Source organism: Drosophila tropicalis, unplaced genomic scaffold (assembly GCF_018151085.1).
Source record: "Drosophila tropicalis isolate 14030-0801.00 unplaced genomic scaffold, ASM1815108v1 contig_867, whole genome shotgun sequence".
Taxonomy (NCBI): domain Eukaryota; kingdom Metazoa; phylum Arthropoda; class Insecta; order Diptera; family Drosophilidae; genus Drosophila; species Drosophila tropicalis.
The window spans coordinates 2,928,496-2,951,913 of record NW_027173362.1 but is presented as its reverse complement, the minus strand read 5'-3'; the positions used below and the strand labels follow the sequence as shown (position 1 = coordinate 2,951,913).

Genomic DNA, 23,418 nt, shown 5'->3' with positions numbered 1-23,418 from the left:
TTAACTCTTAAGCATTTGCTAATAGATGTGATGGCAATATTAAAATTATAAAAATGATTGCATTTAAAAATACTAAGCAATGTATTTCAATTGTTTAAATATTGAATCATTACATTTTATCTGAGCTTAAACATTTTTTATTATTTAAAAATAAACAAAACAAACTATTCCACCCTTTTTTATTCTTGGTAATTCGAAAACTTCTCTCACTTATTCAGTTCCCCAGAGTTTAACTTACACAACTAACGGGTATTTCAGTTGTCGGACATGTTTCGCTTTTAACGCATGGGATTTTGTTTAACTTGGCTCGAAGCTGCCGCAGCCGCAGCCGCAGCAGCTCAGTCGAACTTGAACGGCGCTGGCAGACGGACGCGAGAAATCAAACCGAATTCAAAATCGAAACATAAACTTTGAATCTGAGAAAGTAAGATAATCAGTTACAATATCGTTGGTTCGGTTCCTTTTGGAAGACCATCTATCTGAGAAATGAACAAAACAAATTTACTTTTGGTGATTTGTGCCTGATTTTTGTTTCATTTTTATTATATGTAACTGTTTAATTTTTTTTATGTTTTTTGGTTGTTTGCTTTGCTATGTGCTAATTGAAGCGTGGGCGTAAAGAGAAATTACAACAAAGCAATCGTTTATACATATGTATATGTATGTAGGTATATATAGACATATACATATGTATATACATATATATATATATATATATATATATATATATATATATAAATAAATGTCTTGTTGCCTTTTCCGGTGCGAAGAAAGAAATTGAAGCCCGGCAAAAGTCAGTCGAAAGTTTATGCAAATTATTTTTTATTATTGTTGTCGTTATTGTTTGTTCGTGAAGTGAAATATATATAATTTATAAATAAAGTTTTAAACAAATCACACACACACACACACACACAGCAGCAGCAGCAGCAGAACAAGAAGAAAACGTCACAATTCCAGGTAATTGAAGAGAAAAAATATAGAAATAAATTTCTTCTTTCAAGTTGAAGATCAAGGCCAAGCGACCTGGGCATAGAGTGTGTTGGGGCCTGGATGGGTGGCTAGTAGGTGGGTTAGTTGGTTGGTTGGCTGCATCAAGGCTAGTTGCTTGGCCATTTGCAATGCCAAGGTCAAGGTCATTGCCAATGCAATGCAATTCTCTATGTTTGTTGTTATATAAACTTCCTTTCGCCCTTCTGCTGTTGGCAGTCCAAAAAACCCCACCCCCACTTTACCAGCCCCTTGTCTAGGCCCAACAGCAATTGGATCCCAATGCGCATGACGTCCTTTTATTTGTTTTTGTTTTGCTTTCTCTTGAACTTGACAGTCAACTGAAATTTCGCTGTTTTAAATTATTGTTGAGGGTTGGGAGTATGACAACTCTGTGATACCCTGCAGGCAAAGTGAAATAAATTATTAATTTCAAATGTAATAAGGAACTATTAAGGTTTTAATCCTTTCCTTAACAAAGAAAAATATTTCGCCAATGCAAATAACTTCAATTAAATTGAAATGTACTTACATATGTAGTATGTATGTGCAGGGTATGCAAAATATGCATAAGTAAAATGCAAAGAAAAAAAGGCAATCTTGACGTGGCCACTTTCAACGGTTAACGGTAACAAGGTTAGTGGGTTAACTTTGTCGCCGTCTACGTCTCGCTGGCCGGATTTGAGCCACCAGCACCACCAGCACCACCATCAAATACAACTACAACTACATACACCAGCAAACCCGTTATCAAGTGCTGGCTTCTGATCGGCTTTAACTTTTCTTTAACCATTAAAAGCCACTTGCGTTTCGAGGAGATGACGGTGGGGCGCTGACAACTGGGAGGCAGACGTCTTTGATTACTTTCCATGTTAATAAAAACTGAAAACCGAACCGAAACCAAAACCAAAAACCAAAAACCTCCGTCTGCTGCCGATGCGAATCTAATTGCATGGAAAAAACGGTTAGCGCGACAGTTAAACTGGCACATACAGTGACTACTACTACAACAACTACTATTACTACTACCACTAGCTAATACAATAACTAGCAGATTAAATGACCACGACGACGATGACGACGAAAACAGACGCCTTCAAGTGAAATTCTCTGAGATCCGGAGACAAAAAGTGAGATTCACCAATAAATATCTATCTCTATATTGAATACATTAGCTAAAGTGATCAATTATCCTTACCAAACGTGAAACTTTCTTTTGTTAAACAAACAAATAAACTATTTAAATGCCATAACATTTTAAAGTATTTAACTTAATCTAATTAGAGGTTTTGTTAAGAACATATTCTTACTAGAAAATATCTTTAAAAAGGACAGACAAGAGTTAAGAAGAAAACAAGTTGAACTTTTCCAATAAAAAACATTTCTCTATATTGTTTAAGTTCTTTGTCTTTGCTTTGAGAATTTTACTAATTCTAGAGTAAAACCTCTTCTGGCGATGGCCTTCCATAAGCCTCTCAAAGCCTTTCTGACTTAATGGTCAAAAAGGGAATTTTTCGTACAAAAAGATGTCATATATAAAAAAGGGTTTTCGGAGAGAATCGGCGATATTCAGGCGACATAAAGATTTTAAACAGATTTGAAAACTCACGAATCGAAAGATGAGATTTGATGAGTGTCGTCACTATGAAGTTGTGGATATGTTGGATATTATAGACAGGGCCGGCTGTAGCCCTTGAGGGGGGGCTTATAGCAAATTAGAAAAATGCACAAAAAATTCGCATTGATAATGGATTTTTTGTAGGATTTTTTAAACAAGCATTTTTTCTGGCACATGTTTTAAACAGTTTCTAACCTTCTTAAACAAGTTATATCTTAATTAAATCGGAATTTAGTATACTTTAAAATGTTATCAAAAACCCGAATATTTGTATACCTCACAATTTTTGAAATAAGTTTGCCAAATTTGACTTTTTGAGGTTTTTATGAAAATTTAAAGGTTACTTTTTAAGAATTAAAGTTTCATAAATTTAAGAATATTTGAGATCATTTGTAAAAATTAAAAATTAAAAAAAATGTTGGTGATTGTATTTTGATCAATTTAACATCGATTGCGAAAAGTTTTTTTTTTTTTATCATTTAAATGGAAATGGCATCAGACACTTGGATATTAAAAAACCAAAAAGGTTTAGTTTTCGAGATTTTAATAGAGATTTAAATAGATTTTGATCTCATTTGATAATCTTGACTTAAATTTTTCAAATACCAAAAAAAATTAAATAAATTAGAGCTTCATGAAAAGATGGTTTAGTGAAATATTTTGGGATTTTCTTTTATTTTGTTTTGGGGATTTTTTTTGTCTCTCTTAAAAATATAATTTTATAGTTAACGCGAGTGACATTTCAAATACAAATTTAACTTTAACGGCATTGAAATGATGTCTCATCTTGAAAATGTGTTGAAGTTTGTTACAGATTCGTAAAGTTAGAAATTTTCAAGAATTTTCCGAAATTTTCAAATTACTTTTTATGAATTTACCTGGTAAATAAAATAAACTTTTCAGTGATCAAGAATCCCTTAATGGAGTTAGTCCTGCTATATGGCTAATCCTGCACTGATTCTTGATCCCATAGACGAACAATTTGGTCGTCTCTAGGAGTGTTTCCTGTATCTGTGAAATGAAAATTCTATATATTTTTTATTACGTTTTGGCATTCCATCAAATTCATTGTTGAAAATTTTCCAACTCGGGTTCAATGACTTACACGTGAATTGCATTTTTTTGGAGTCGCATTTAACACTCAACAATTGACAGACAGATCGGCGGATGAAGAGACGGTCGGACCGACTGACAAGTAGGCAGGAAAGGCAGCCACGCCACAGCTCACACCACGTACAAAGAGATAATTACAGGTAGACAAGGCCCCCAGAAAATGGAAAGGTAGACAGACGGACAGACTGACAAAAATTGAAATAAAAAAACACACACACTCTCTACAAAACTAAGGAGAGAAAAACAAAAAGGCAAATAAGCAGAAGACAAGTTAAATGAAAATGAACAAAACAAAAACAAAAAAGTCATTAAACGATTTTAAAGTGGAAAATTACCGCAAAAGTGTTGAATCTGATTTTCACTTTCACTGCACTCCCAGTTTATGCTCTGATAAATTGTCGACAAAACTCCAAAAAACTTCAGCCCCACCCATCAAAAAGAGAGTTAGAAAGAGAGAGAGAGAGACAATTGCTGGAATGAATCGCATTTAGAACTACACATGTTTCGATATTTACAGTAAATGTCACTGAAAATCGTACAGGTGACTCTATGAATTCACTTTTTTTGGAATTCTTCGTCTCTTCCAATTGAAATTTGGAATTTCATTTAGATATTATTATATCTAAATGAAGTTCCAAAGAAGCTAAGAAGCAAACCATTCTCGAAAATCAAATATTTGGATATTGAAACTATACAATTTGGCCATAAGTTCCAGAAAAGATAACTTGGAGTTTCAGAAATATTTTCGATATTTTTATTAATATAAAAGGATACCAACAGAATCACCAATAAAAATAAAAAATGGTATATTCTTAATCAGGATCAACAGCCGAGTTTATCTAGCCTTGTCCGTCTGTCCGTCCGTATGAACACCTAGATCTCGGTGACTGTAAAATCTTGAGCCACCAAATTTGGTATGAAGACTCGAGTAGTATGTAAAGTGATCAAGTTTATTTCAAATTTTTACCACGGCCCGTTTTTCCATAAGGCCGGAGTTGGCCGTTGGCTGGTGGGGGCGCTAGGGTGCTCGTATGCTTGAGTGAGCGAGATACTAACAATAAAATATGCTTGTAAAAAGCATGTGAAAATGCATTTGTTTAATAAAATTGTTAATATTTGCTTTACTGGTGTATGGTATACCTAAGCCGGCGAGACTTACTTACTTCATTTCTCCAAAATTTAACAAGCTAAAATATTACTTACTTATAAATGTCATTTAGTCAACGATATGAAAAATCCTTCGAATAAATAACTTTCTTATACCATTTGGTCCAAAGAATCCATCTATCAAATTAACAGAATCGGCTCATTAGACAGTATTTCGCTTTGATATACAAATATAAGGCACAAAGTCTTGCACAAAGTCGGTTAAAAGGATAATTCTGTGGGGAAGTAAAAAAAAAATACAGACGCAATGTTTTTCCGAGCAACTGTGGAGCAAAGGAGTACAGCTATTATAGTTGGAGGCCCAAAAAACAAGATTTTTACTTGTATTGGTATCATAATGTAGTGAAGTGGTTCTCTGAACCTTTCTTAAAGAAGTATACTAGCTACTGTCGCCAAATTGGGGCTCCTAAATGCTTTATTGTTGAATACACACGATAACCCCCAATCCTGGCTCATACAATTCTTGACTGCAGACAGTGTAGACTGCTGAAAAGTAATGGAAAACTTGGTAGAATTACCAACCATATCCTTCATCATTTTTGGCATATTTACATACCAATATTTGGAAATAGCTACATTTTTGACAAAAAGGACCTTAAAAAGGCCCTTTAAAAGCAGTGACAGAAAATCAGCACAAAAACTATCCTCGAAAAAACCTTAGTCATTCCAACAAAGTATTAAATATTATAGTTTTTGGCCTAAATTTCCTATTTTAAGTCACAGCATGTTTTCGTACATTTCGGAGTGCAGAGGAGACACTTTGAGAAAAAATGGGATTGCCTGTTCATTTATTAAAGGATTTTATGCACTTTACCTCTGTTTGGAACAAAAATGTTATTTACTTTAAAAGTTATGAAGCAAAATGTAAATGCACAATAGGTATCATCGGTTTGTTTTTATTAACCCGATAATCCATTCACGCACTTCGGAAACGCGTTCATAGCCATCGGGTTCAGAAAGGCCACACAAGTTTAGGACCCAACTGGCAATGCCCACCAGTTCACCATTATAGACAGCAGGACCACCAGAGTCGCCGTGACAGGCCCCAACATTGGCATTGTGATACAGACACATGATTGTGGCTGACAATCTCAGGTAGTGATGTTTTACGCAATATTGCCGTGAAAGCAACGTGACATTGGTAAAGAGCAATTCATTGGACACGGGACCCCTGTGGGAGGTGGCACCCCATCCGGCTATGGTCACATCGCTGTTCACAGGCGGATCATTGATGGCCAGGGGAATGCTGTTGATCTCGGAGCTGAATGTTAGATTCCGCGGCAGACGCAGAAGGGCCACATCAAAGGAGCCACGACAAACCGTCTTAAAGCTTGGATGCATAATTACCTTCGCCACTTGACTCTTCTCGCCGTCACCAGAGGCACTGAGACGTGTGATGCCCGCATGAATAGAAAGCAATGATACCGGCACACTGATAGGGATACACAAAATTGAATTGATTAGAGGACCGACGGGAGGATCCTTCATTCAGCTTACCGATAAATGCAATGGGCAGCAGTCACAACAAATTGCGGATTCAGTATGGAGCCAGTACATATGTGTCTTTCAAAGAAGCGCACTGAAACCAAATAGGGAAATTGTCCTGGACGGGCGGCAACACCGCCAACAATCCGTGGACGAGGCACATAATTAGGCGGCTCCGTAGTATTGACTCTCGCTTGCTGCACTGACAACTGCAGCCAGCAGCAGATTAGGAATAACAAGCTTAAAACTCGATGCATGCCTTTAGAGGGTTGAAGTTCTCAATGACAAAGTGAAGCGTTGGCTGCAACTATTTATGGATGGCTCGCTATCAGCAAACTTGGTCTCATCATCATCAACAATTGTCGACAGTTGTGCCAATGTCAATGTCGAGGTGGGTGATTGTGCCATTCTAAAGGTATGTCCCCTCTTATCTCCTGAGCTCGCCTTAATTACAATCCGTTCGTTAGTTCGTTAACTTATTTACTGTGGGGTTTGTTAGGTATTACACAGCCACACGCGAAAGGGGTTATCTAAGATTAGTTCAAGCCCGGGATGGGGTCTTTCAAAAAGTAAAAAGAGGCCTTTTTTTATTATTTGATTAAATTTACAAATTCGCATGCTCAATGATCCAGTCACGATGATAGAAGACCTTGGCATAACCATCGGGATAACTGGAGCCACAGCCGCTCATAACGAAGCCAGCGATGCCAACAATTTCGCCATTCAATATGGCTGGACCACCTGAATCTCCATTGCAAGCCCCATTGCCCTCTGTGTGGGCCAGGCAGAGTAGACTCGATGTGAACATGAATGTGGATGTCATGCAGGAGCGCTGCGACAACGAGCTCAGTGTGTTCCATTGCAGGACGCGAGGAATATCGCCATTGGTTTTCACACGACCCCATCCGGAAATAACGATATCCGTATTCTCGGGCGTGTTCACACTGGCCAATGGTATGGCCTGGATTTGTGAAGAAAAGATCAGAGGCTTCTCCAGCAGCATGAGAGCCACATCGTTCAAAAAGTTGCCATAATTCTCATGGACTTTGACTTCAATCACTTGGCTAATAACACCGCCAGCAAAGCGATCCAAGCTGCCAGCACGTATGCTCAACAGATTGGCCGGGGTACTACAATAACAGAGAGATAGAGAGTGAGAGAGAGAGATAGATAGAGAGAGACCATCCAAAGCACACTTACACAATCAATGTGCCATTCTCCAATTCACTGGTGACGCAATGAGCTGCAGTCAGGATATATTGGCGGGCTATGATGGAGCCACCACAAATATGAGATCCCGAGTAACGCAATGAGATCTGATGGGGAAATTGACCAGTTGTAGCGTCCACGCCACCCACCACGCGTCCCTCCAATTCCGGCAGAGGAACAGCCGAGGCCAGGCCCACGACGACGACGACGGCGACAACCAGAGCGATCAGAGTTCTCGACATTTTAAATAGATCGCTAATAACAGAATGCCATGAGCCCTCAATTACTTCATCTATTTATGCTGGACAAGTGATTTCCAATTGATTTCGGCTGGCTATCTTATCGTACTGGTGCTGTATCTCCTGTTTTTCACCACTGATTTCCAAAACGATTCGATTACGCTACTTAAATTATAGACCCAACAAAATGATCAAACATGATTTACAGCCAATCGTTCAGAAGCAAAAGGATTTGCCCCAACAATTAGGCGCATGGTTTGCGGTGTATCCACTAAAAAAACCCACTGAGAGAATTTACAGCTTATTGCGAAATGTACAAAACACTTTAGACCTTCGTTTTATCAGTATTGATTGTAATTTCAATCAATGTTTCCATCTAGCCATTGTAGTTCCCTCAAGGTTTACTTTGCTTCCGTCTTTCCTCGGAAGATTCTACCTAATCTACATAAATATTTCACTCAAATTTGCCTTAATTGGATTTGTTGTCAAGTGGAAATAAGTTTACCTCTATCTCCCTCTCTCTCTCTCTTTCTCTCCGTCTCCTTTTGCACTATTTCCCTGTAATTCTCAACTGGTTATGGCCTTCAAGATATGGTTTATGTTATCTAAGATAAAAACTGAGTCAAATTAAAGTCACATTAAAGTAATGTAGGAAGGAAAAGGTTTGTCGAAACGAATTACTATACTATTAAAGGAAGAATCGATAAATACCTTAAGAAAATATGGGTAATTTTTAAGAAATTGTTAATATTCTCTAAATATGATTTTAAACTTATGGAGGCAACACGTTTGGAATGTTATAAAGAATTCCCATTTGGTTATGAATTTGGTCCAAATGTTTTCAAAATATTGTTAATATTTTGAATTATCTTTAACATTCTTCATTCTCCCAGCTAGTGAAAAATTTCTTAATCTAACAAAAATTACTGAAAATCTTAAGTTTTGATCGGATATCCACTGAAAATATTTTCTAGATCCGTTTATGCTGTTTAAGTTAGTAAAGTTTTGAAACCGGAAAATACAGCGAAAATTATTGTTTCATTTTTTAAATGGCATTGAAAATTATGTGAATTGGCGACTTGAATGTGATCGAATTAGGGAATGTAATCATTATAGTAATTGTTTAAAGTTTAATGGTCTCTTTTAAAATTATTTAATATAAATAGTATAGATAGAAAATCTTTTAGATGCTTGGTTTCGACACACTGAAAGATATTAATAGAAGCTAATTCTGATTCTGATTCTTTGATTGTTGCCCCTTAAAGTATGCAATTGGCTGGAAAAGTGTGAATGCCTTATTGTTAGAAGATTGTTTTATTATGTTCATTCAATGTTTGCTTTGAGTATTTATATACGTATATCCACAGAGTATTCAAAAACTCCTTAATACGTCATAATAAACAAATTTCAGGTCTTTTGGAAGCAAATTCTTCTTACTTCCCCTGCCTAGATCCGCCTATGTCCAAGTCCTAGTCGATGCTTATACAGATAGAAGGTCCTGTATGCTATGTTTTTCTTCTTGGCTGACATCAAAATGCCCTTTTATTTGAATAATGAATTTGATTGCTCTTTAATATACATACATACAATCTCAAACAAATTGAAAATATCTTATCTGAAATTGATAGTAATTACATCTAAAACTACACGATCCTCTTGACAAATGAATTTTCAATTGATTGACTAACGAAAAATGTTTCATTAATCGATTTACTCGCATTCTATAAACAAATACAAAAAGGGATAACCAAAGAGAGGGACAGAGGGAGTGACATGTTAGGCGGCCAGTTGTTCATTTAGCCAATCCACATAGCTGCGAACATTGACAAAGACATCGGGATAACGTGAGCCACAGGCTCCCACCACGAAGTTGGTCAGACCGACCAGCTCGTTGTTGTAGACGGCGCCACAGCCGCCGTCGCCATGGCAAGTGCCCTCCTTCAAGGCGTGCGAGAGGCAGAAACTGCGACTGTCCTGATCACTGTAGGCATCCAGGCACACCGAGCTGGAGGAGTATGTGAGGGCAATCTCGCGAATCTTGTACGAGGTGGAGCCATCCACAGTGGTACCCCAACCGGCCACAATTACCTCATCGCCCTCTTGAGGCAATTCCGAATCGCTGCTGGGCAATGCAATTGGCTGGATGCGTGTTGTCCATGCCAGAGGTTCGCTTGTCGTAATTACGGCTATATTATTGGTGAGCTTGTAGAAATCGGGATGAGGTGTGACCTTGGATATGGTAAGAATGCGTCCTCCAGCATACTGATTGGTGCTGCCCACACGTATGGAAAGGCGGGAGGCATCAATGCTAAAAAGAGCGAGAGAGAGATCGTGATTGATAATTCCTTCTTCCTGTTTCTGTCCGCTGGAACTCCTCTACTTACAGTTGAGAGTTACGATAGAGACAATGAGCTGCTGTCACCAAATGTGTTGCATCCAGAATGGATGCTCCGCAGGCATGGGCGTTGTCCACTCGCAAAGAGGCCGCATAGGGCGTGGCATTGGCATCAGCTTCATCACCGCCCAAAATGCGTCCATCGATTTTGATGGCATTGCATTTGTTCAAAGCGATCAGGGCGATCGAACAGTAAATCAAGAAACTAGAAAGCGCAAATTGCGTCATTTTGGGCACAAATCGTCCGTCGGGAACGTCTTATGGAATGGAAATGCTCTAACCAAATGCCGTTAATATACGGTTAAGGCATAAGTCTGCTACCGACATTGTCGTCCTCCTTCTCCCCCTCCACCTCCTTCTTATCCACAATTGCCCACCTTTCGCGTTTTCGTCTTATCGTCTTTGGTAAATCTAATCTTATCGAATGGCCAGCGCCTAAATTGAACGTTTGGCAGTTAATACCGCTAACCGTCAATACTCGTAAAACGCGCAAAAAACCAAAGGCACAAACACAAAAGCAATTGGATCGGCGTAATCAGTGATCTATGACCATGACAAGATATCTAACAAGGCATCTTGGGGATGAGTAACGGCCATGACTCAAAACCCATCAAAGAGAATCGAACGACAACTGATCGTGATGGCAATCAAAGATCGGGATTCTTATCTGGATCTGGAACTTACGTAAATTCCATGTTAGGCGACATGTGTTGCCCTGATAAAGATCTAGGGAAAAAGCCGATTCACAGCCAATATTGTAAATGACATTTTTATGTTGAATTGTTATTTATAGTCTACCGATGATTTGGTCAAAGTCGGGATACACAAATCCTCAAGGCATTTTTTCACTGTAGTCAAGGTTGAATTTCTAGTCTAGTCATTAGTCCAATTGGACGCCATAAATGACATAAATGACCACTAATAATAGTAATATATTTATCAATATAACCACATACATATATACCTATGTAGGTGTAGGTGTAGCTATATAATCGTTATCTCTCATGTCCACGACGGAGTACCATAAAAATTGTTCACTTTGATGGATTATAGCAACGACAAACAAAAAACAACAACACGAGGCAATTGCAAACTAATTCATTTATGCACAAGAAAAAAAATTGTAAAAAAAAATTATCATATATATACATATATATATATATATATAGAAAGAGAGTTCATGATTTACTCCAACAAGCTGTTTATCCAATCCAAATAGTAATAGATACGAACAGCTATATTGGGATAATCACTGCCACAATCGCCAAAATTGAAACTGGCCAAGCCCACCAAGACATTGTCATCATCGAGCACAGCAGAGCCGGCATCACCACGGCAAATGCCCTGATTGGAGCCAGTGGTCAGGCAGAGAGAATGCTCATAGCCAAAACCGCATTCATATTCACAATTGCTGGAGCTGAGGGTATTGAAATTGGACTTCTGTTGCTTGTAGGCCAAAGTGCCGTCCGTTTGTTCACCCCAACCGGCCACATAGACGGGTGTACCATTGGGCAGCTCAGTGACTGGAGCATCCTCACCCTCCTCGGGTTCCTCAGCCTTGGTGGGCAAAGTGGCGGCAGCAATTTTCTCAGTATACTCCAATTCATCGCATAGTGTCAATACGGCTATGTCATGAACGAAATTGCCATAGGATGGATGGATTACTATGTCGCAAACATCATAGATGATGCCACCGGCATATTGATTGATGCTGCCCACACGGACAGCCACACTGCTGACACTCAGACTAGAAGTGAGATGGAGGGGATCGTTAGATTGGTTAGATCTGGCTGGCTGACTGGACTTACGGTGTGGTGCCTATTTTGGAGACCAAATGACCCGCTGTCAGCAGTTTGGTGTTGCTTATGATGGTGGCCGAACCGACATGGGTTTTGTCCACACGCAACGATGCCGACCAGGGATATTCACCGGCCAGCACATCTTCACCGCCCAGAATACGACCCTGCGGCGGCGAGGCAACAGCTCCAAGAGCAAACAATCCGAGTAGCAATAGTGTGCGTTGGCTAGCCATGGTGTTGAAATCAAAACTGACCGAAACTCAAATTGCCGATGAATGGTCTAAGTGGATTTTGCGCTTAAATCTAATCGACAGCGTTCGATAAGTGGGCAAACGATTTACAAGCCTCTCCGGCTCGATAAGATTCCGTTTTGTGGCAGTTACTATTGTTAGTTTGCCTATTTGCGAAACGACGAGCCTGCCCCCCGTATCCCCCGCCCCTGTGACAATAAACTGATCCAATATAAATGCGGCTCGAACCAGAAGACGCCTTTTCAGTTAGCATTGAAAGGCCCTGAAATGATGAGGCCAATTCAAGTTGTCCTCCTTCTGATTGGAGTGGCTACCTTGCAGGTTGCAGCCCGTGATCTGGCTGCTGTCGGTTCTCATCCATATAGTGTCTCCCTACAGCAAGAGGGCAAACATATTTGTAATGGCTGCTTGATCAAGGACCAATGGGTCCTAACAGCCGCCCATTGCGTCACAGTTGGCAGTGGCACTTCCAGGTAAACTAAACTCTAAAATCATGTCAAGTAATCGATCGTACAACTGTCCCTTGCTCAGCTATCCAGCTCGCAATTTCCAGGCTCGCGTTGGCAGCATTCAGCGTCTAGCCGCCGGTCAGTTGATTCAACTTTCGAGCATTGTGGTCCACAGTAATTACTCCTTGGGCATCAGTGATTTAGCTCTGCTGAAGCTAGAGGCTAAGGTCACCCCGAATGCCAATACCCAGCCCATCGACTTGGCCACAGAAGAACCTCCAGTTGGCTCTGAGGTCACCTATACAGGTTGGGGTGCCTCCGAGTTGGATGGCACACCCAGTCATCGCCTGCAGGTGGGCACACGGCAGGTCATAAGCCAAGCAGATTGCCGAGCAGAGACCTACTTGGACCAAGAGGGCCTACTCTGTCTGGCCCCAGAGACGGGAGCGACAACCACTGCCGGACTATGCACTGGCGATGCCGGCGCCCCGGCCGTATACAACAATCAGCTAGTCGGCATTGGCACATTTTTCTTATCCGACTGTGGTACCCAACAACCAGATGGCTATCAAAATATCGTCCATTACTTGTCATGGATAAATGCGAATAGTTCTTAGATTTGTGTGTGTAAAGATAAAATTTGTTTATTGACGTCCCGTTCATTGGAGGGCGAAACTTAGTTTAAATCTACAATAAATATTCTCTTTCGCCATGTATCTGTATATCTCCCGATTTGAAAATCTAGAATCTAGATTCTAGAACTTTTCAACTTGAAGAGTAATTCATTGTCTTACGTTAATATATACAATTAAATTGAAATTTATCTATTTAATGTTATCGTATATATTATATTGAGTTCCAACAATTAGATTATTGCTCAAAGAGATAAACAACTCACATTGTTCATGCCGATCATGAAATACTCTTTCAAACTGTTTAGTTTGCATAAAAAGATCAAGTAATTTCTTACCTAAACTTAAATCTATATCCAATTAGTTCAAAAATTCAAATTCTAATCTAATCTATCGATTCGCTAATGTCTATCCTTTAAACTAAGAGAAACATCAATTTGAAATTTAAATGATATATTTCTTAGCTCTGTAAAGAGATTTGAAATTCTGAATTCTCATAGTCAATATTTCAAAAATTCCAAACTGTATGAAAAATGTGGTCCAAAGTGAAATGAACAGTATTAGAAGTTAATAGGGAAATGGAAAAACTTGTAATACGATTGATGGCAAAACCATTTTCAAATGATCTCTTAAATAGGGGAACTTTGCCCCCAAAAGTATGCAATAAACTGGAAAATTATGTATTATATTTGATAAATTTATAACTTCTTATATGCCTTAGATTTTTAATAATCAATAGGACTTTCTCAAATTTCTGTATAGTTTTCGAAAAACGATTTGTCGTTGTGTTATTGCATACTTTAGGGGCAAAGTTCCCTCAGTTTAGAGTTAGACATAATTAGAGTTACTTTATTTTTTATTTAATTGCAAACCACGTGATGAAAATTAATAATCCCTTTTAGATAGAGAGTATTAAAATAGGGGGACTATAAGATAAGATTCTGGAATGCAACTCACTCGACTTTCTCATCTGATAATGCTTCTACGCAACAACTAGCTCAAAGTTTTATGAAATAACTCAAATAATTTGAAAATGTTGGCTAATTGGATAATTTGTTGCCAAATCAAGATGGAAGATTGAGGAGTTTTGGGACTTTGAGACTAAAAAGTCTATGGGTTCTGGAAAATACTTGTTTTTTAAACAAAACCCAACAAATGTCATAATTATTTACTTGCCTTCCTCTCTATTTCTCTATTATCTATAGTTTCTGGCATTAAGTTAAGAACTGTTGCAATTTTCTGTCGACTTTATTCAATTTGCGCTTTGATCCACTGATAGTTGGAGGCAATGCTTATGAAACGCTCTGGCAAAAGGCTACCGCATTCGCCCAAGAGTTGGCCACCCAGACCGACCAGAGTGTTCTTGTAGACAGCTGGGCCACCGAGATCGCCGCCACAAATGCCCTGGCGCCGTTGATGGCCCAGACAGATCACCTGATCATTATCTACTGGAACCTCTTCGTCCCGTGCCAGGCTGCACTCACGTTGGGCCACAACTTTGGCGTTACCGATTTGTAAAATGCGATGCATATTCTCTTCGGTTTCGGTGGTGCGACCCCAGCCAGAGATGTCCACAGTGGCTTCCAGTGGGGGATTCTCAGTGGCCAAGGGTAAAGCGCTGACATCATCATTGAAGACGAATGGCTCGGAGAGACGTAGCAAAGCGATGCCAGTGTTTAGGGTGTTGTAATTGGGATTAATTGTGATCTCTTCCACACGAATGCGTTGGCCACCGCTATAAAGATCCACCGAGCCTCCCGAGACCATAAATAATGTGGCAGGCCAGCTGGAAATGATCAAAGCAATTACAAACTCTTCTGGACAACTAGAGGGCGGGTTCACTTACGGTCTATCACTGCCCGCGGAACAGACACAAGTCAGAGCTGTTAAGGCATAACGCTCCGATATGATTGCTGCACCACAATTGTAACTGCCACCGATGGAGAGGGCCCCCTGATATGGCAATTGACCCACCACGGCATCCTCACCGCCAGCAATCCGTCCCTGGGGATGGGCAAAAGTTGTTGATACGGCCAATATTCCGATTAGTATTCCAGTTAGCTTCATCTTGTGTTTGTGAACAGACTCTGGGGCGTGTGCTGGGGCTTTTATAGCCCAACAGTGGGGTAATCTTATCCAGGGTCTCTCCCATAAGTGGCCGATAGATAGTGGTTGTCGTCCGGTTGCGATTATTGTCTGATTGTTTGATTAGACAACGTTCGACTTGATTTGATGAAAGCAAACGCAAGAAGGAAGAACACTAAATTTCTGCGAATTTCGTGAATGGCTGCGAGATATCAATGAACTCTGATCACTCTGATCATTTTTCTGGGGCGATGTGGCCAGATGGTCGGGGAAAGGGAAACTAACACGTTTCCAATCCACGTCCAATGCGGCCAATGCACTGTACATACATATGTGCTGTGTACATTGAGGCACGTTTCAGGCCCACAACCTGTTGCCTGTCTCATCGTCATCATCATCATCATCGTCGTCGTCGTCAACGTTGTCTTCCACATTATTTCCACTCATAAATTGTCGGACTTACTGGCTCCTCTGTGCATTTGCAGACTTGACGTCATCCAAACATGATCTGGCGAACACCAACCACAATGGCATCTAGGGGACAGTTACTAATGTTGCCATTGCTGCTCTCACTCCTTGCCAGCCACTCCTCACTCATCCAGCTGAGCTGGGCCAAAACCGTTTCAGTGTCGGATACGGAGCAATTGATGCCAGAGCCGCGTGCCTACTCACCGGATGCACAACATTTGGATTTTGTCTATCATGATCATGAAGAGCTCACACGATTCCTGAGGTAAGGAAGAACCCCTTTTTTCCCCATACCCTTCCCCTTTGCGATAACATTTGTGTATTATGCGTATTCCAGAGCCACCAGTGCCCGGTACCCGAATCTGACGGCTCTCTATTCCATTGGCAAATCGATTCAGGGACGCGATCTATGGGTCATGGTGGTGAGTTCGTCACCGTATGAGCATTTGGTTGGCAAGCCGGATGTCAAATATGTTGGTAATATTCATGGCAACGAGCCAGTGGGTCGAGAGATGCTCTTGCATCTCATCCAGTACTTTGTAACGAGCTATAATACGGATCAATATGTTAAATGGCTATTGGACAATACCCGCATACACATCTTGCCAACGATGAATCCCGATGGCTATGCCGTTTCCAAAGAGGGCACCTGTGATGGTGGTCAGGGCAGGTAAGTGATCCATCTACTTTACCCTGCCTCGGCTTAAATGGTTTTGCTCTACCCTATTCTCAGGTATAATGCCCGCGGCTTTGATTTGAATCGCAATTTCCCAGATTACTTTAAGCAGAATAATAAACGTGGCCAACCCGAAACGGATGCTGTCAAGGATTGGATATCGAAAATACAATTTGTATTGAGCGGCAGTCTGCACGGGGGAGCCTTGGTGGCCAGTTATCCATATGATAATACACCCAATTCTAGTAAGTAGTCCCATCTGGGCTTAGCCAGCCAACCCATCCCACTAAGCCTCTCTCTCTATCCTGTGAACCCAAAAGCCAACTGAATTTCCCCTTTTTTTACCTTTCCCTTTTGCACCAATATGGCTGCTCAAAGGAATTTGCCGTTCGTCCGCACTGTGCGCGAGTGAGTAAGGAAGAATGGAAGGAAGGAAGCAGAATCTGAGTCAACTCAAATCTACATGTATCTCATCACCACTCTTTCTCTCTTTGTCTCTCTTTCTCTCTATGCCGCCCACATGTCCTTTGGGCGCAGTGTTCCAGACTTATTCGGCAGGCCCATCCCTAACGCCCGATGATGATGTATTCAAGCACTTGTCTCTCGTCTATGCCCGCAATCATGCCAAAATGTCCAGAGGTGTGGCCTGCAAATCGGCCACTCCGGCCTTTGAGAACGGCATCACAAATGGCGCCGCTTGGTATCCTCTGACTGGCGGCATGCAGGACTACAATTATGTTTGGTATGGCTGCATGGAGATCACTCTAGAGATATCCTGCTGCAAATTTCCACCGGCCTATGAGCTTAAGAAATACTGGGAGGACAATCAACTGGTTAGCATTGGAAAAGGATTAAAATACTTGATTCCATTCTGATCATCATAATTTTGTTTGCTCTATTGTAGTCTTTAATCAAATTCCTGGCTGAGGCTCATCGTGGTGTCCAGGGATTTGTCTTCGATCCGGCGGGCATGCCCATTGAACGCGCCTCCATTAAGATTAAGGGTCGTGATGTTGGCTTCCAGACAACCAAATATGGTGAATTTTGGCGGATTTTATTGCCAGGCTATTACAAAGTGGAAGTGAGTGCAAGAGAGATCCTCTTTTCTATTCAATTTTGATTATTTCCAAAACCCAATCCAGGTCTTCGCCGAGGGCTATGCTCCACGTGAGGTGGAATTTGTGATTGTGGAACAGCATCCCACATTGCTTAATGTGACTCTGCAACCATCAAAGGTTTGTATAGCTTGCTTAACACTTACGATTACAATTGGTTTGGCTACTACCGACTAACTAACTAACTAACTAACTAAACTATTTGATAACTCTTAGTACCTGGTGCCAGCAACGTCTGCCCCCTCACCCGTGGTCGCCCAGCAACAGCAGCAACGTCAAGTGAATGGCAAGCTGCAGTTTCCACCCACTGATTAGGCTAATTAACACTTTTGGATTTTGAATGAATGGCGTGTAAATAGTAGAGCTACTAAAAACTAAACTAACTAACAAGACCCGCCCCCTTAATTCTCTATCTCTCTGCTCTCTTCATTATGTTGGATGCCTTTTAACAAATTTAGAAATCAAAAATTGCTTTTAACCCTTATCTTACACACACACACACACTTATACACAATTATCTAGTTCTTAATGGTTTATTATTGTAAGTTCACACACACACGTAGTTTTCGATGTATGTATACAAACCATTTGACTTCTCCTATGCAGCGCCTCGAGGGTATCGCCCCGGCCGGAGGCCCCTCGTTCTATGGAAGGCCAATTCAGGCACCTCAGCATTATAGGCCAGCTGCCCCGCCCTATCCAGCCGGCGGTGTCTCCCCCAATGATAATGGTATCTTCTCGACCATAAGTAATGGCCTAAATAGCTTGTACTCAAATATTTTCGGTTAATTTTGGCGACTCTTTCACTTTTGGTCGTCTCTAGTTTTGTAAGAATCCTTTCCAAACTTATTTTTTTTTTTGTTTGCCCTCTAATTATAGAACTAAATTATTTTTTATTTAGACTTAACAACAAAAATAAAATGAAATAAACATGTTCAAGTGCAATTTAGCATAGTCGAGAAAAACGAACTATCGAATCTTGTTTTCCTCCAATTTCTGACTTGGAAAAATCGTTGAAGTTCAAGAAATTTGGTCGCAAATATATAGAAAAGTTCCTGTAAGTAAATAAATCATTTAATACAAAGCCTACAATAAAAACTTTGCCATTTTAAGCTCTTAAAGTCTCTGAGATCTTGGCTATTATGGCAACGAACACGGCCAAATCGTCGCGGCTATTGAAGTATATTAAGAATGTCGTATAGAATAGACAGAACAAAGGATAAACAAGACAACTTTTTGTTTTTCTTGGTTGCCTTTTCCCTCAAGAGGGCTGATCAACGTCTATTGATCGTACTGTGGCCGATCTTGAAAGTAAGTAGCTCTTCCGGTGAAGTCAGCAGAATCAGATTGGTCACAAAGGAAGTTAGTATTGGGCGTTAAAGTGCTTACTCCAGATATGGGAAGTCAATAATGAAACATGTGGATAGTGTGGATACGGAACCCATTCAGCGTTCTATTCACGTCTCACTGCATCATAGTTGGTCGAGGTGCAGGCTCAACTTGTTCTATAGGAGGCGACGTATCTCAGAGAGACTTATATATTATAGAATCGCTAAAGCACTATAGATTTTGCCAACTTTAATATACCATTTCATCCAAATTAACCATTGAAAACTAAATTTCAACTAACTTATGTATTCTTTGAAAATGTGATGTCTCCGACAACAATAAAAACTTTCCAGAAGTAGATTAATACTTCCTTATAAGATACAATGGGAGACCTTTATATACATCAAGGCGAATTCTCTTACCAAAAAAACACAGAAACTTGTCCAAGGAGGATTTGTTCAACGCTCAAACCTTAAAGTGAAATGAATTCTCTCAATATTTTCGAAAAGTCAATCAAGTTGCTAATCAAAATGAAACAATCAAACAAATTCATTCCATCAGATCGTGCAAGGGATATCTATCAAACTTTTTGAATACAAATTTCTTTTTTCGGCAACGAGACTATAAGCAAAATTTCAAATTTAGTATTACTTCTAACATTTTTTCTTCTCCTTTCTCTCTCTCTCTCTCTCTCTCGCTCTGTGTCTCTTTAGAATACAAAAAAAAAAAAAAAAAAAAAAAAAAAAAAAAAAACACAAAAATCGACATATTATTTTCAAGTTATTATTCGAGTTAAGTTTTGCGATCCTCACCCATTTGGACAATTTGTTTTTCGTTAATAAATTTTAGAAATTGAAAGAAGAAAAAATCATTCCCAAGACGACCACGAAAAGATGTACAATCTGAATACTCACGACTTGTACGGCCAGTCGAATGAATATTGCCGTCGGTCTGGTAACTTTGAGTTTCAGGTAAGCTCACAAATAGATTGGGATTGAGGTCCACTTGGCTAACCACTTGCATACAGTTCTCTGGCCCCGAGTCCATACCAAATGCCGTGAAGCGTTATAATAAGCAGCGAGCCGCCGAGTTGGCTCAATTGCGTAAGGATCGAGAGCCGTCTAGGCCGACAATGCCTCGATTTTGCAAGGTGCGGCGTTCAGGTAATGATGTCCTTGGCATGGTGACGTCCCGAGACTTGGATGTGGAGACACAGCTTTCGTTGGAGCCATCGGCATTGCTGGATGATGACGCCGACGACGATGCGGATTACAATGATGACTATGGCGTCTGCGACGAGGACGAGAATGTGACGTTTGCACCACGAGTCGAGCAACACAATGAACGTCTTTGTGGTGGGGCCGAAGGTGGGAAACGTCATACCAAATCAAAAAAGTCCAAAAGCAAGTCAAAGTCGAAGAAGTCAATGATCATTGACAAGGGCGATGATGCCTGTCAGCAAATAGAGGCACTTCACCGGGAGGTATGTGCCGAACTTGAATTCATGGAGGAGATTAATCCAATAAAGGCCAAATCTCAACGGCCGGCCAGCACATCTAAGGTGAAGCACTCACCTGCAACGACTTCCAAGCGAGGGCCCAAAAATGAGGTGGAAGCCAGTTTTAGGCCTCTGCCCAAGGCGGAAGATGTTTTGGAACGTTTGAAGATGGTCCTGGGCGCTCATCGTGAACGACAAGAAGAAGTTCTATGTGCTCCAGATATTTCGTGTGCTCCATGTGATCCGTGTATTCCTTGTGTGGGCGCCGGCGGTGATACGTTTTATCCTCAGTCGAATTCCATATTGTTTGAGGATTATCCGCCACAACAGGCCAAGTGGGTGGATATAATGCCATCGCCCATGGTATACAAAGCCATTCAGGTTAATGTGTGCAGTGTAGAGAATGTCACGCCCATGTCAGCCTATCAGTTTATGGATCAGCATAGCAGTGCCGAACCGGAGCCGGTGACACCCTTTTTCCTCGAAGATGGAGATCTCGAGCATGAATATGCCAATCGACCGGGTTATATGCGTTATTTGGAAGCACGTCCCACTTGTTCGAGCAGTGAACAAGATCCTGTCCAAAGTCGATTGGGCCAACTGACAGATCCTACTGTTGGTTTAGCAACAACAACAACAACAACCACTACCACAGCATCAGCATCTGGCGAACGAACAGAAAGTGGACTACTACCAGTTGTTGAAAAATCTTATTTCATTGAGCTAGAACAGCGGCCCTATCGGATCAGTCTGTTGCGTAGTCTACAGCCCATGCGATACACTTCCCAGCGATCGGAGGAGACACACGTACTCACCGAAGAAGAAGAAGAAGCAAACTCTGAGCAGACCAACCATGAAACTGTGATGAAGAAACAACAACTGAAAGCCAAGCTGATGGAGCAGGCCAAGAGGAAGTCGATAGAAAGTACTCAGACAAGAGCACAGCAGAAGAGATTGGTTGGCCTGCCGCCAACAACGCTATCAACATCATCACCAACAAAGCCACAAAAGTCGAACAAACTGAGGACGGAGAGACTTAAGACTGGAGCTTCATCACCTAGTCCATCGCCACTTAAAACCACGTCCCAAAAGCAGCAGCAAAGTCGTCGACAATCAAACAGCAAATCGAAACCAACGAAAACGGGAGAACATGCTGCTGAAACGAAAGCCCGTCATCTGGGAGGTCGTGATGCTGTTACGGCTTCACCCTCCATACCAGCACCACCGTCGCTATCGCCAATATCCCCGTCACCCACTGCGGAGAGGACGTCACCACGCCGGCGTAGGCAACAGCCACGCTCTCCAGTGGTGTGCACCAGATCCCTAGAGAATCTGAAATTTGAGAAACTTACGATCTACAACAAGATCTCAATGACACAGGAGAAGATTATCAGTTCGATGGATCAACTGCAGAATAGTTTGCTGCAGTTGCAAGTGCCGCCCTGCAGTGCCTTGGAGCGCCAGCGAAGGGAACGCAATGCCTTCGAGTTCTGTGTGCGGTTTGCTAGGAACTTTCTCTATCCCCTTAAGGGCATGATCGACGATGTGAGATGCACACCGGTCACCAGTTTCAATAGCGCCAAATCGAACGAGGCCTGCCAGCGTATGGTCTGTGTGTACGGCCTGATCCAGCAATCGATTCAAACATTTCAGCGGCAATTGCGCTATTTTCTGCTCGACAAGGTGCCACAGAAGTTGAGTGCCCTCATTGAAATGATCTACACCATGACCAATGTCTGCCTGGATAAGGGTATTATGGATCGTCAGGACCCTGTTGTCGAATGCCTGCAGCAGCGCTGCACCAAATTTCTATCATTCATCGAAGACATGCAGGAGGAGCGCTTCCAATTGGCCCGCGAGACCTATCGACGTCTGAGGAAGCGTGGTCACAAAATGAATCGCCCTCGTTATCATCAGTATCATCGCACACAGTCCGAGGTACGCAGCCAGCGTTACGATCTCAAGATGTGTCTAAACGATCTAAAGTTCTATGAGCCGCGTCTAGTGCCCCGCAAAGACACACGTCCCAAGCCTCTTTTGCGTGTTCGCAAAATGAAGGGCCAGAGCTCTGCAGGTCCATTGGTCGCCAATGCTGCCACTAAAGCCCACTCCGATACGGAAATACCGCCGGCCATTGATCAACTGGTGAAGACCCAAATCGAGAATATACACTGCGGCGGCGATGCCAGCAGCACCATGAGTTTCGATCGGCAATCGCCCAGCTGCAGTCGCAAAACCCGCGAGAAGACCGAAAGTCAGCAGCACAAACTGCAAAATGAATTGCATGAGGCTCTATTCGAAGCACTGCAGCATGTGTCCAAGAACCAAGTGCAGCAAGTTCTCGATCCTCTAATGCGTTCCCTGGGAGCAATGCTACAAAAACAACAGGTAACAAAAAATATGAAAATGTATACCAACTGACTCTTCTATCCACTTAGGTACAACCAAGCAAGGACTAAACAAAACAAAGGATAAAAACTGAGAAAATTCTATCAAAATTAAGCAAATCTCGTTTGCCGTTTGCACTTGGTTTTTGGCAATGAACATAAAAAAGGGAAAATTAATCAAATTCTGAATGAAGCATTTGGGAATTTATAAACAAAAAACACAATAAAATATGTACTTACCACAATTAAGAGCCTTAAATAAGTTATGAAATGCTGGGTTAAAATTTAAAATTTTGCTACTTGTGAATAAACAATAAATTTTTCATATATTTTCAATTTAATAACATGCTTTGCGCAGTATATAAAAAAATAGCACAAACAATATTAAAAAGAGAGAGAGAGAGACTGAGTAAGAGACGGCTCATATGCTCGGAAGAAGATCTACAACAGTGAAATAAGGAAAATTTGCCCCTTAAGGTATGCAATAGGCTGGAAAAACCTAAATTATTTGCA

At 41.0% G+C, this 23,418-nt stretch overlaps 8 protein-coding genes across 12 annotated transcripts; 3 read left to right on the top strand and 5 right to left on the bottom strand.

The window, feature by feature from the left end:
• The first annotated feature begins 349 nt into the window (after window positions 1-349).
• On the top strand, window positions 350-18,429 carry LOC137583408 (carboxypeptidase D). 5 transcript variants are annotated; one of them, XM_068298421.1, is made up of 10 exons: window positions 350-424; window positions 919-960; window positions 15,918-16,165; window positions 16,238-16,570; window positions 16,634-16,821; window positions 16,955-16,984; window positions 17,114-17,409; window positions 17,481-17,657; window positions 17,719-17,811; window positions 17,908-18,429. In XM_068298421.1, the coding sequence occupies exons 3-10, from the start codon at window positions 15,936-15,938 to the stop codon at window positions 18,004-18,006; spliced, it is 1,446 nt and encodes a 481-aa protein (XP_068154522.1). In that variant the 5' UTR covers window positions 350-424; window positions 919-960; window positions 15,918-15,935; the 3' UTR covers window positions 18,007-18,429. The 5 variants fall into 5 exon arrangements, with proteins under 5 accessions (XP_068154522.1, XP_068154518.1, XP_068154520.1 ...); XM_068298417.1 differs by having other exon boundaries at window positions 16,634-16,822; window positions 16,944-16,984; XM_068298419.1 differs by having other exon boundaries at window positions 354-424; window positions 922-960; window positions 16,634-16,822; window positions 16,944-16,984.
• LOC137583453 (serine protease SP24D-like) lies at window positions 5,660-6,666 on the bottom strand. Its single transcript, XM_068298498.1, has 2 exons — window positions 6,386-6,666; window positions 5,660-6,320 (listed from the first exon to the last, which is right to left on the bottom strand). The coding sequence occupies exons 1-2, from the start codon at window positions 6,628-6,630 to the stop codon at window positions 5,771-5,773; spliced, it is 795 nt and encodes a 264-aa protein (XP_068154599.1). The 5' UTR covers window positions 6,631-6,666; the 3' UTR covers window positions 5,660-5,770.
• On the bottom strand, window positions 6,927-7,836 carry LOC137583517 (serine protease SP24D-like). Its single transcript, XM_068298575.1, has 2 exons — window positions 7,574-7,836; window positions 6,927-7,503 (listed from the first exon to the last, which is right to left on the bottom strand). The coding sequence occupies exons 1-2, from the start codon at window positions 7,822-7,824 to the stop codon at window positions 6,978-6,980; spliced, it is 777 nt and encodes a 258-aa protein (XP_068154676.1). The 5' UTR covers window positions 7,825-7,836; the 3' UTR covers window positions 6,927-6,977.
• On the bottom strand, window positions 9,328-10,515 carry sphe (spheroide). The gene is made up of 2 exons (XM_068298576.1): window positions 10,206-10,515; window positions 9,328-10,129 (listed from the first exon to the last, which is right to left on the bottom strand). The coding sequence occupies exons 1-2, from the start codon at window positions 10,442-10,444 to the stop codon at window positions 9,598-9,600; spliced, it is 771 nt and encodes a 256-aa protein (XP_068154677.1). The 5' UTR covers window positions 10,445-10,515; the 3' UTR covers window positions 9,328-9,597.
• LOC137583516 (chymotrypsin-1) lies at window positions 11,303-12,269 on the bottom strand. Its single transcript, XM_068298574.1, has 2 exons — window positions 12,025-12,269; window positions 11,303-11,963 (listed from the first exon to the last, which is right to left on the bottom strand). The coding sequence occupies exons 1-2, from the start codon at window positions 12,246-12,248 to the stop codon at window positions 11,402-11,404; spliced, it is 786 nt and encodes a 261-aa protein (XP_068154675.1). The 5' UTR covers window positions 12,249-12,269; the 3' UTR covers window positions 11,303-11,401.
• LOC137583473 (serine protease SP24D) lies at window positions 12,512-13,431 on the top strand. Its single transcript, XM_068298522.1, has 2 exons — window positions 12,512-12,739; window positions 12,798-13,431. The coding sequence occupies exons 1-2, from the start codon at window positions 12,534-12,536 to the stop codon at window positions 13,330-13,332; spliced, it is 741 nt and encodes a 246-aa protein (XP_068154623.1). The 5' UTR covers window positions 12,512-12,533; the 3' UTR covers window positions 13,333-13,431.
• LOC137583463 (chymotrypsin-2) lies at window positions 14,577-15,435 on the bottom strand. Its single transcript, XM_068298509.1, has 2 exons — window positions 15,194-15,435; window positions 14,577-15,133 (listed from the first exon to the last, which is right to left on the bottom strand). The coding sequence occupies exons 1-2, from the start codon at window positions 15,412-15,414 to the stop codon at window positions 14,596-14,598; spliced, it is 759 nt and encodes a 252-aa protein (XP_068154610.1). The 5' UTR covers window positions 15,415-15,435; the 3' UTR covers window positions 14,577-14,595.
• Window positions 18,430-19,590: 1,161 nt separating the features above from the next.
• Window positions 19,591-23,150, top strand: LOC137583500 (uncharacterized). Its single transcript, XM_068298547.1, has 3 exons — window positions 19,591-19,991; window positions 20,048-22,906; window positions 22,957-23,150. The coding sequence occupies exons 1-3, from the start codon at window positions 19,914-19,916 to the stop codon at window positions 22,975-22,977; spliced, it is 2,958 nt and encodes a 985-aa protein (XP_068154648.1). The 5' UTR covers window positions 19,591-19,913; the 3' UTR covers window positions 22,978-23,150.
• Window positions 23,151-23,418: the final 268 nt, after the last annotated feature.